The 12,697-nt window shown below is 54.9% G+C and overlaps 1 protein-coding gene across 2 annotated transcripts in view; it reads right to left on the minus strand.

Moving 5' to 3' along the window:
- DPYSL2 (dihydropyrimidinase like 2) overlaps window positions 1-12,697 on the minus strand; it is a 115,879-nt gene that overhangs the window by 75,433 nt on the left and 27,749 nt on the right. The window contains exon 1 of one of the 2 annotated variants that reach the window (XM_073557139.1): window positions 6,403-6,599. The exons of the other annotated variant lie outside the window; for it this stretch is intronic. Coding sequence (XP_073413240.1) covers window positions 6,403-6,441 — 39 coding nt within the window. The 5' untranslated portion in view covers window positions 6,442-6,599. Of the gene's footprint in view, window positions 1-6,402; window positions 6,600-12,697 lie in introns of those variants that run through there. 2 annotated transcript variants of the gene reach the window in all.

Here is a 12,697-nt window from a genome sequence, read left to right on the forward strand (position 1 = left end):
GGTCATAACCATGGATACTTAAGGTCCTGCAATACCTACACATAAGGAAAGATGTAGCTAATCAGGAAAACTAAACTACATTTCTAATTGTAGGCATTTGCTAATATTTATTATTATTACTACACCTGCTATAGATTGGGAAGGAATTCTGAAGATGGGAATACCCCCTTTAAGTTTCATGCACACCTTGCTTATTTGTGTCGTAAAAAATCAGCACCAAAAAAGCAAGTAAAAATCATAAAAAAGCACCTATTTCATGCTGCGAAAAATCCAACATGTCAGATCGGTGTTGTGAACTATATATAATGTGTATGGGCGCCATAAGGGCAGGTTCACACGACGGTGCTTACTAAAAAACATGGTGTGGATATACGCCAAGACCTCCAGTAATCTTTTTCTTCTCCCTTTTTTCATCCATGACCTCACAGAATTATCCGCTGATTTCTAGCACAAGAGATGATGTATGGAGCGCCTCAGTCCGCCCGGCGTACGCAGCACCGCTGCACAATGCCATCATCCGGACACATGTCATTCAGAGCCGCCTGTCAGATAGAAGCCCCCTGAGCCCCAGCAGTGATGTCAGATCTTTTCTTCCCATCTCCTGCCCTGATAATGGTGTTAACCGTCCCGGCGCTGGGCGTTTCCACATAAATTACATGCTCCAGATTGCTCCAGTGAAGAAGAGCGGCACGCATTAATGCACGGCGTCACCCATCAGATGGCAGCGGTTACCATGGAAACAAGACCCCACCAATGTATTGTGCCAACGGAGAGCTGCTGGTCGTCCCCCCCCAACCTGGGATGTGACAGGGGGTCTGAGTGCCACTCCTCCCCCTACCCCTGGCCTAATCCACATACAAAAGCACACAATGAGACAGCAGGGTGGTACACCGGGACACGTAGGAGGGGGCACTGGTGCCAGTGTGATGGCAATAGATGAGGGAGTACCTAAGAATAGGCAGGAGAGTCAACGGATGAAGATAGATAGATAATGGTATAAGGGTGTGAGAGCAGGGAGACCCGCCGCCTATATATGGGTCACAGTAGCCCCCTCTGTTTATTACTAGCCATACCCAGCACCTTTACATCAGACTATTATTACTACACTCCATTGCATAACAAAAGACAAATGCAAATCTGTCCTGTACTAAGTACATTGCCACACGCCCTGGAAAATACTCTGGACACAGCTGGCACCATAACAGACCCAGCCATGTTATGTAACCTCAGCAGCAGGGACGCTTCCCAATTCCTATCCCCTCTTCAACCTCCTGCCATTACCAGCAACTGGCAGCATCAGCAGCGACAGATTACCAAAAACTGCTCCCTACAACCTGTATATAAAGCCGCCACTGTCCTAACAACCGATATACCGTGTATACAGCCGGCCCCATCCGGCAGCCGATATACCGTGTATACAGCCTACACCACCGGACAGCCGATATACTGTATACACAGCCGGCCCCATCCAACAACCGATATACCGTGTATACACAGCCGGCCCCATCCAACAACCGATATACCGTGTATACACAGCCGGCCCCATCCGACAACCGATATACCGTGTATACAGCCGGCCCCATCCGACAGCCGATATACCGTGTATACACAGCCGGCCCCATCCAACAACCGATATACCGTGTATACAGCCGGCCCCATCCAACAACCGATATACCGTGTACACAGCCGGCCCCATCCAACAACCGATATACCGTGTATACACAGCCGGCCCCATCCAACAACCGATATACCGTGTATACACAGCCGGCCCCATCCAACAACCGATATACCGTGTATACACAGCCGGCCCCATCCAACAACCGATATACCGTGTATACAGCCGGCCCCATCCGACAACCGATATACCGTGTATACAGCCGGCCCCATCCGACAGCCGATATACCGTGTATACAGCCGGCCCCATCCGACAACCGATATACCGTGTATACAGCCGGCCCCATCCGACAGCCGATACACCGTGTATACAGCCGGCCCCATCCGACAGCCGATACACCGTGTATACAGCCGGCCCCATCCGGCATACCGTGTATACAGCCTACACCACCAGACAGCCGATATACCGTATATACAGCCGGCCCCATCCGGCAGCCGATATACCGTGTATACAGCCTACACCACCGGACACCCGATATACTGTATACACAGCCGGCCCCATCCAACATCCCGTGTATACAGCCGGCCCCATCCGACAGCCGATACACCGTGTATACAGCCGGCCCCATCCGACAGCCGATACACCGTGTATACAGCCGGCCCCATCAGACAGCCGATACACCGTGTATACAGCCGGCCCCATCCGACAGCCGATACACCTTGTATACAGCCGGCCCCATCCGACAACCGTTATACCGTGTATACAGCCGGCCCCATCCGACAGCCGATATACCGTGTATACAGCCGGCCCCATCCGACAACCGATATACCGTGTATACAGCCGGCCCCATCCAACATACCGTGTATACAGCCTACACCACCAGACAGCCGATATACCGTATATACAGCCGGCCCCATCCGGCAGCCGATATACCGTGTATACAGCCTACACCACCAGACAGCCGATATACTGTATACACAGCCGGCCCCATCCAACATACCGTGTATACAGCCGGCCCCATCCGACAACCGATACACCGTGTATACAGCCGGCCCCATCCGACAGCCGATACACCGTGTATACAGCCGGCCCCATCAGACAGCCGATACACCGTGTATACAGCCGGCCCCATCCAACATACCGTGTATACAGCCTACACCACCAGACAGCCGATATACCGTATATACAGCCGGCCCCATCCGGCAGCCGATATACCGTGTATACAGCCTACACCACCAGACAGCCGATATACTGTATACACAGCCGGCCCCATCCAACATACCGTGTATACAGCCGGCCCCATCCGACAACCGATACACCGTGTATACAGCCGGCCCCATCCGACAGCCGATACACCGTGTATACAGCCGGCCCCATCAGACAGCCGATACACCGTGTATACAGCCGGCCCCATCCAACATACCGTGTATACAGCCTACACCACCAGACAGCCGATATACCGTATATACAGCCGGCCCCATCCAACATACTGTGTATACAGCCGGCCCCATCCGACAGCCGATATACCGTGTATACAGTCGGCCCAATCCGACAACCGATACACCGTGTATACAGCCGGCCCAATCCGACAACCGATACACCGTGTATACAGCCGGCCCCATCCGACAACCGATACACCGTGTATACAGCCGGCCCCATCCGACAACCGATACACCGTGTATACAGCCGGCCCCATCCGACAGCCGATATACCGTGTATACAGCCGGCCCCATCCGACAGCCGATACACCGTGTATACAGCCGGCCCCATCCAACATACCGTGTATACAGCCTACACCACCAGACAGCCGATATACCGTATATACAGTCGGCCCAATCCGACAACCGATACACCGTGTATACAGCCGGCCCCATCCGACGGCCGATATACCGTGTATACAGCCGGCCCCATCCGACAGCCGATATACCGTGTATACAGCCGGCCCCATCCGACAGCCGATATACCGTGTATACAGCCGGCCCCATCCGACAGCCGATATACCGTGTATACAGCCGGCCCCATCCGACAGCCGATATACCGTGTATACAGCCGGCCCCATCCGACAGCCGATATACCGTGTATACAGCCGGCCCCATCCGACAGCCGATATACCGTGTATACAGCCGGCCCCATCCGACAGCCGATATACCGTGTATACAGCCGGCCCCATCCGACAGCCGATATACCATGTATACAGCCGGCCCCATCCGACAGCCGATATACCATGTATACAGCCGGCCCCATCCGACAGCCGATATACCATGTATACAGCCGGCCCCATCCGACAGCCGATATACCATGTATACAGCCGGCCCCATCCGACAGCCGATATACCATGTATACAGCCGGCCCCATCCGACAGCCGATATACCATGTATACAGCCGGCCCCATCCGACAGCCGATATACCATGTATACAGCCGGCCCCATCCGACAGCCGATATACCATGTATACAGCCGGCCCCATCCGACAGCCGATATACCGTGTATACAGCCGGCCCCATCCGACAGCCGATATACCGTGTATACAGCCGGCCCCATCCGACAGCCGATATACCGTGTATACAGCCGGCCCCATCCGACAGCCGATATACCGTGTATACAGCCGGCCCCATCCGACAGCCGATATACCGTGTATACAGCCGGCCCCATCCGACAGCCTATATACCGTGTATACAGCCGGCCCCATCCGACAGCCTATATACAGTGTATACAGCTGGCCCCATCAGACAGCCGATACTGTAATATAGCCGACCCCATCAGACAGCCGATATACTGAGTATACAGCTGGCCCCATCCGACAGCCGATATACTGAGTATACAGCTGGCCCCATCCGACAACCAATATACAGTGTATACAACCGGCCTCATCTAACAGCCTATATACTGCATATGCAGCCGGCCCCATCCGACAGTCGATATACAGCCTACACCACCCGACAGCCGATATACTGTATATACAGCTGACACAATGTGATTATTATATACAGTCCCAGTAGTGACACTTCTACACCCATCCTCTGGTCACTGTACCAGGCCCCAGTAATGACACTACTACTCCCATCCTCTGACCCTTGTAGTGACACTACTACACCCATCCTCTGACCCCTGTAGTGGCACTACTACTCCCATCCTCCAATCAGTGCACATAGCCGTGTAGTGACACTACTACTCCCATCCTCTGACCCCTGTACTGACACTACTCCCCCATCCTCCCATCAGTGTATACAGCCCTGTATTGACACTACTACTCCCATCCTGACCCCTGTAGTGACACTACTCCCATCCTTCGATCAGTGCACACATCACTGTAGTGACACCTCTACTACTCCCATCCTCCGATCAGTGCACACAGCCCTGTAGTGACAGTTACTCCCATCCTCTGGTCACTGTACCAGGCCCCTGTAATGACACTACTACTCCCATTCTCTGACCCTTGTAGTGACACTACTACACCCATCCTCTGACCAGTATATACAGCCCTGTAGTGACACTACTCCCATCCTCCGATCACTGTATACAGCCCTGTAGTGACACTACTCCCCCCATCCTCTGATCATTGCACACAGCCTGTAGTGACTCTACTACTCCCATCCTCTGACCAGTGTATACAGCCCTGTAGTGACACTAGTCCCCCCATCCTCTGGCCCCTGTAGTGACACTACTCCCCCCCCCCATCCTCTGGCCCCTGTAGTGACACTACTCCCCCCCCCCCATCCTCTGGCCCCTGTAGTGACACTACCCCCCCCCCCCATCCTCCGGCCCCTGTAGTGACACTACTCCCACCCCCATCCTCCGGCCCCTGTAGTGACACTACTCCCACCCCCATCCTCCGGCCCCTGTAGTGACACTACTCCCACCCCCATCCTCCGGCCCCTGTAGTGACACTACTCCCACCCCCATCCTCCGGCCCCTGTAGTGACACTACTCCCACCCCCATCCTCCGGCCCCTGTAGAGACACTACTCCCACCATCCTCCGGCCCCTGTAGAGACACTACTCCCACCATCCTCCGGCCCCTGTAGTGACACTACTCCCACCATCCTCTGGCCCCTGTAGTGACACTACTCCCCCCATCCTCCGGCCCCTGTAGAGACACTACTCCCACCATCCTCCGGCCCCTGTAGTGACACTACTCCCACCCCCATCCTCCGGCCCCTGTAGTGACACTACTCCCCCCATCCTCCGGCCCCTGTAGTGACACTACTCCCCCCATCCTCCGGCCCCTGTAGTGACACTACTCCCCCCATCCTCCGGCCCCTGTAGAGACACTACTCCCCCCATCCTCCGGCCCCTGTAGTGACACTACTCCCCCCATCCTCCGGCCCCTGTAGAGACACTACTCCCACCATCCTCCGGCCCCTGTAGTGACACTACTCCCCCCATCCTCCGGCCCCTGTAGTGATACTACTCCCCCCATCCTCTGGCCCCTGTAGTGACACTGCTCCCACCATCCTCCGGCCCCTGTAGTGACACTACTCCCACCATCCTCTGGCCCCTGTAGTGACACTACTCCCCCCATCCTCCGTCCCCTGTAGTGACACTACTCCCCCCATCCTCCGGCCCCTGTAGTGACACTACTCCCCCCATCCTCCGGCCCCTGTAGTGACACTACTCCCCCCATCCTCTGGCCCCTGTAGTGACATTACTCCCCCCATTCTCCGATCACACAGCCTGCAGTGACATCAGCTCCTGCCCACCGCGCAGCCTCCAGCCTGGCATCCCCGGCAGACGTGTGTGCAGACAGCCTGGTGCTGCATCCCGCCGCCAATCTGTGCCGTGCACTCACCGTGATGCGGGGAATGTTCTTCTTGCCCTGGTAGGACATGTTGGCGGCGGTGCCCTCGGAGCAGGGCGGGGGTGACGGACACGGAGCTGCGGACGGAGGAGGCGGCGGATGAGGCTGCGCTGCCCCCGATCTCCCGACACCCGGGCTGCAATAAAGGACTTGCAGCGAGCGCCACTACGCATGCGCCGCGCCACTCCCTGTGCTCATCCGAGGCAACAGATTACAGACTTTCCGATTGGCTGAGGCAGTTGCCGCTATGCAAATGAGGAGCTCGGATAATGGGCGGAGCCGCGACGGAGGATGCACCACTGCAATGCAGAGGGGATGAGAGGGATGCGCTGCATCCAGTGCCGGACTGTGAGGTGCAGTGAGAGCAGAATATCACCCGGTGCCGGACTGTGAGAGCAGAATACCACCCAGTGCCGGACTGTGAGAGCAGAATACCGCCCAGTGCCGGACTGTGAGAGCAGAATACCACCCAGTGCCGGACTGTGAGAGCAGAATACCGCCCAGTGCCGGACTGTGAGAGCAGAATACCGCCCAGTGCCGGACTGTGAGAGCAGAATACCGCCCAGTGCCGGACTGTGAGAGCAGAATACCGCCCAGTGCCGGACTGTGAGGTGCAGTGAGAGCAGAATATCACCCGGTGCCGGACTGTGAGGTGCAGTGAGAGCAGAATATCACCCGGTGCCGGACTGTGAGGTGCAGTGAGAGCAGAATATCACCCAGTGCCGGACTGTGAGGTGCAGTGAGAGCAGAATATCACCCGGTGCCGGACTGTGAGGTGCAGTGAGAGCAGAATATCACCCAGTGCCGGACTGTGAGGTGCAGTGAGAGCAGAATATCACCCAGTGCCGGACTGTGAGGTGCAGTGAGAGCAGAATATCACCCGGTGCCGGACTGTGAGGTGCAGTGAGAGCAGAATATCACCCAGTGCCGGACTGTGAGGTGCAGTGAGAGCAGAATATCACCCAGTGCCGGACTGTGAGGTGCAGTGAGAGCAGAATATCACCCAGTGCCGGACTGTGAGGTGCAGTGAGAGCAGAATATCACCCGGTGCCGGACTGTGAGGTGCAGTGAGAGCAGAATACCACCCAGTGCCGGACTGTGAGGTGCAGTGAGAGCAGAATACCGCCCAGTGCCGGACTGTGAGCTGCAGTGAGAGCAGAATATCGCCCAGTGCCGGACTGTGAGGTGCAGTGAGAGCAGAATATCACCCGGTGCCGGACTGTGAGGTGCAGTGAGAGCAGAATACCACCCGGTGCCGGACTGTGAGGTGCAGTGAGAGCAGAATATCACCCAGTGCCGGACTGTGAGGTGCAGTGAGAGCAGAATATCACCCGGTGCCGGACTGTGAGGTGCAGTGAGAGCAGAATACCACCCAGTGCCGGACTGTGAGGTGCAGTGAGAGCAGAATATCACCCAGTGCCGGACTGTGAGGTGCAGTGAGAGCAGAATACCGCCCAGTGCCGGACTGTGAGCTGCAGTGAGAGCAGAATATCACCCGGTGCCGGACTGTGAGGTGCAGTGAGAGCAGAATACCACCCAGTGCCGGACTGTGAGGTGCAGTGAGAGCAGAATATCACCCGGTGCCGGACTGTGAGGTGCAGTGAGAGCAGAATATCACCCAGTGCCGGACTGTGAGGTGCAGTGAGAGCAGAATACCACCCAGTGCCGGACTGTGAGGTGCAGTGAGAGCAGAATATCACCCAGTGCCGGACTGTGAGGTGCAGTGAGAGCAGAATACCGCCCAGTGCCGGACTGTGAGCTGCAGTGAGAGCAGAATATCACCCAGTGCCGGACTGTGAGGTGCAGTGAGAGCAGAATATTACCCGGTGCCGGACTGTGAGGTGCAGTGAGAGCAGAATACCACCCAGTGCCGGACTGTGAGGTGCAGTGAGAGCAGAATATCACCCAGTGCCGGACTGTGAGGTGCAGTGAGAGCAGAATATCACCCGGTGCCGGACTGTGAGAGCAGAATACCACCCAGTGCCGGACTGTGAGAGCAGAATACCGCCCAGTGCCGGACTGTGAGGTGCAGTGAGAGCAGAATACCACCCGGTGCCGGACTGTGAGGTGCAGTGAGAGCAGAATACCGCCCAGTGCCGGACTGTGAGGTGCAGTGAGAGCAGAATACCGCCCAGTGCCGGACTGTGAGGTGCAGTGAGAGCAGAATACCACCCAGTGCCGGACTGTGAGGTGCAGTGAGAGCAGAATACCACCCAGTGCCGGACTGTGAGGTGCAGTGAGAGCAGAATATCACCCAGTGCCGGACTGTGAGGTGCAGTGAGAGCAGAATATCACCCAGTGCCGGACTGTGAGGTGCAGTGAGAGCAGAATACCACCCAGTGCCGGACTGTGAGGTGCAGTGAGAGCAGAATATCACCCAGTGCCGGACTGTGAGGTGCAGTGAGAGCAGAATACCACCCAGTGCCGGACTGTGAGGTGCAGTGAGAGCAGAATACCACCCAGTGCCGGACTGTGAGGTGCAGTGAGAGCAGAATACCACCCAGTGCCGGACTGTGAGGTGCAGTGAGAGCAGAATACCGCCCAGTGCCGGACTGTGAGAGCAGAATACCGCCCAGTGCCGGACTGTGAGGTGCAGTGAGAGCAGAATACCACCCAGTGCCGGACTGTGAGGTGCAGTGAGAGCAGCATACCACCCGGTGCCGGACTGTGAGGTGCAGTGAGAGCAGCCAGTGCCAGACTGTAAGGTGCAGTGAGAGCAGCCAGTGCCGGACTGTAAGGTGCAGTGAGAGCAGCCAGTGCCGGACTGTAAGGTGCAGTGAGAGCAGCCAGTGCCGGACTGTAAGGTGCCTTGAGAGCAGAATATCACCCAGTGCCGGACTGTGAGGTGCAGTGAGAGCAGAATATCACCCAGTGCCGGACTGTGAGGTGCAGTGAGAGCAGAATACCGCCCAGTGCCGGACTGTGAGGTGCAGTGAGAGCAGAATATCACCCAGTGCCGGAATGAGAGGTGCAGTGAGAGCAGAATACCACCCAGTGCCAGAATGAGAGGTGCAGTGAGAGCAGAATACCACCCAGTGACAATTAGGCACTAGCCTCTGATATCACTATGTGTTGCAGTACTGGGTGATGATATTACAGTGCAGTCCACTGATACTGGGCTATGTGATTACTGTTAATTCAATACTGGTCTCTCTACAGAGTTATCCAGTGCTGATGGTGTTTGATATTGCATTGTGATCCAGTGATTGGCTTTAGTATAACAATGTCTTCCAGTGCTCCTGGCCTCCCTCTAATCCTGCATTTTAACGCAGTAATGGTTTCTGATTTAATTGTGTTATTCAGTGCGTTTGGTCTCTGGTCTTACTGTCTGATCCAGTGATGGACAGTGGCTTAACAATGTGATCCAGTGTTGCTGGGCTAGGCGTTCATGATCTGATCCAGTGGTGGACTGTGGTTTTGAAGTGTGACCTAGTGCTAATGGGCTTTAATCCTACATTTTGGTCTGATATAACAGGGTGATCCAGTGTTGCTGAGCTCTGCTCTCAGTTTGATCCAGTGATGGGCTGTAGTATAGCACTGTGATCCAGTACTGCTGGTCTTTGATCCTACGGTCTGATCTAGTCTCTGATCAAAAAAATGTAATCCAGTGCTGTTGGGCTCTGATCTTAGTTTGATCCAGTGATGGGCTATGGTTTAGCAGTGTGATCCAGTGTTGCTGGGTAATGATCTCACAGATTGGTCCAGTGATGGGCTGTAATAGAACAGTGTAATCCAGCGTTGCTGGAATGTGAGTTTAAAATGCAGATCCTGCCTGCTGCGCTCCGGTGCAGATCCTGCCTGCTGCGCTCCGCTGCAGATCCTGCCTGCTGCGCTCCGCTGCAGATCCTGCCTGCTGCGCTCCGCTGCAGATCCTGCCTGCTGCGCTTCGATGCAGATCCTGCCTGCTGCGCTTCGATGCAGATCCTGCCTGCTGCGCTTCGATGCAGATCCTGCCTGCTGCGCTCCGATGCAGATCCTGCCTGCTGCGCTCCGATGCAGATCCTGCCTGCTGCGCTCCGATGCAGATCCTGCCTGCTGCGCTCTGGTGCAGATCCTGCCTGCTGCTCTCTGATGCAAACTCTGCTTGCTGCTCCATCCAGTCTGTCCTCTGTGTCCAGCTGCTGCGTGTCCGTTGGTCTGTCCTGGAGTGGCACCTGGCGTTCATCGGGAGCCAAGTCTAACATCATCAGAGGCTCTAGTGAACAGTCAGGTGATTGCTTAGTCACGCCCCTCCAGGCTGTCCGTAGCACAGTGGTTCCACAAACCATGTCTGTTACAGTTTGCTCAGGCCATGGACCCGGATCCTGCCTGTTCGGACCATGTACAAAGAGCTATGCCGACAGAAAGATGTGCAGGAGGAGATGTCCTTGCAACTTCAGTCCCTGACTACCAAGTTGGAGGCCAAACATCTTTCCAGAGTTCCCGAATGTTGAAGCAGCCGTATCTTCTCAGACTGTCTGCTTAGTTCAAGATCCAGGCCCCCGACTCACAGCTCCACCACACTTTGATGACAATCCGAAGCTCTCCCGCAGGTTCATCACTGTGCTGGCTACATTTTAAACTTTCCACACCACTTCCCGTCAGACCGAACAAAGGTGGCATTCATTATGTCTGGGAGGCGAGGCCCTGGCGTGGTTGAACCCATTATGGGAGAGAGAGGTCCTGATCATCTCCAATTTGCCTGCATTCTTGGAGGCTTCTCGCAAACTATTCGATGAACCCGGGTGAACCACCTCTTCAGCTTCAGCTCTTCTCCGTATACGTCAGTCCAATTAATCTATGGGACAATATGTGGTACGCTTCCGCACTCTGGCGTCCAAACTCGGATGGAATAACGAAGCTTTGGTGGTGATATTCTAGGAGGGGCTTTCCGGAGACATTAAGGATGAGCTAGCCGGTCGAGACCTACCAACTACCCTCCACGACCTGATCTCCCTCGCCATCTGTATAGACTTCGTTTCCGAGAGCGTGCCTGTGAGGTGGCACATGAAAGAGGATCACGGCGCCTGGCTCTGTCTTTTCAAAGGCTGCTTTTTCCCTCGCCCTCTCCTGTCGAGGTCTCACCTAAACCCATGCAGGTCGACCTCTTTGCCCTTGCCAGTCATGGGTCACTCCATTCGAGCCTGTCCAGTGAAGCCGGACAAACTCCAGCACCTAGGGTCGGTAGGAAAGGCCTCCCTAGATGGAAAAGACATCCCTCTACCCCTGACCCTTACTGTGGCCGTGGCAACCGGTTAATCTTAGTTTATCGAGTCTGCATATTTGTATTCCAGGGAAGCAGGAAATTTTATCCTTTAGGCTGTAGTGGATCAGATCCAAATCCCAGTTTGTCTGCTCCAAAACCCTCTGGCAGTAACATCCGTTGATGGGAGAACTCTTTGGAAGACAGTTCGTCTGGCTACTGAGCCGATTGATTTCCATATTGGGATGCGCCATACGGAGAGGATAGTCTTCTATCTTCTTTCTCACATGTCTCATGCCTTTCTCTTAGGCCTACCATGGCTATGACAGCACGAATCTGGTTCGGACTGGAGAACTGGAGAGGTGCTCCACTGGGGACATTACTGTCATGGGAAGTGTCTGGCTCCAGTACGTGTGGCTAAGGCCCCTTCTTCTCCAGCATCGCTACCCGGTTTGGCATCTGCCTATTGGTCCTTTGCCAATGTATTTGACAAAAAGGAAGCATAGACTTTGCTGCTCCACAGGCCGTATGATTGCCCTATCGACTTGATTCCAGGATCTACACCTCCTAGAGGCCGAATTTACTCTCTGTCCCCAGCTGAAACTCAAGCTATGTCGGATTACAGTCAGGAGAATTTGGCCAGGGGATTCATTCAGAAGTACTCCTCCCCTGCCGGGGCCGGGTTTTTCTTTGTTAGAAAGAAAGACGGAACATTCCGACCCTGTATAAATTATCGGGGTCTCAACCAGATCACTGTGAAAAATAAATACCCTAGCCCACTGATCCTTGAGTTTTTGACCGATTAAGAGGTGCCAGGATCTTCAACAAATTAGATTTAAGACGGGCATACAATCTAATCCGCATTCGCCCGGGAGACGAATGGAAGATGACTTTCAACACCAGGGACAGACATTATGAATACCAAGTGATGCCCTTCGGTCTCAGTAATGCAGCGGCAGTTTTTAAAGAGTTTGTCAATTATATCTTCCCGGGACCTGCAGTTTGGCAGGTTCTTCAGCATCTTAGGGAGAATCGAGTCTATTCTAAGTATGAGAAGTGCGTTTTTGAACAGTCCACCATGCCCTTCTTGGGTTACATTATCTC

This window comes from Dendrobates tinctorius, unplaced genomic scaffold (assembly GCF_039654945.1).
Source record: "Dendrobates tinctorius isolate UK_male_01 unplaced genomic scaffold, ASM3965494v1 ptg000245l, whole genome shotgun sequence".
NCBI lineage: Eukaryota > Metazoa > Chordata > Amphibia > Anura > Dendrobatidae > Dendrobates > Dendrobates tinctorius.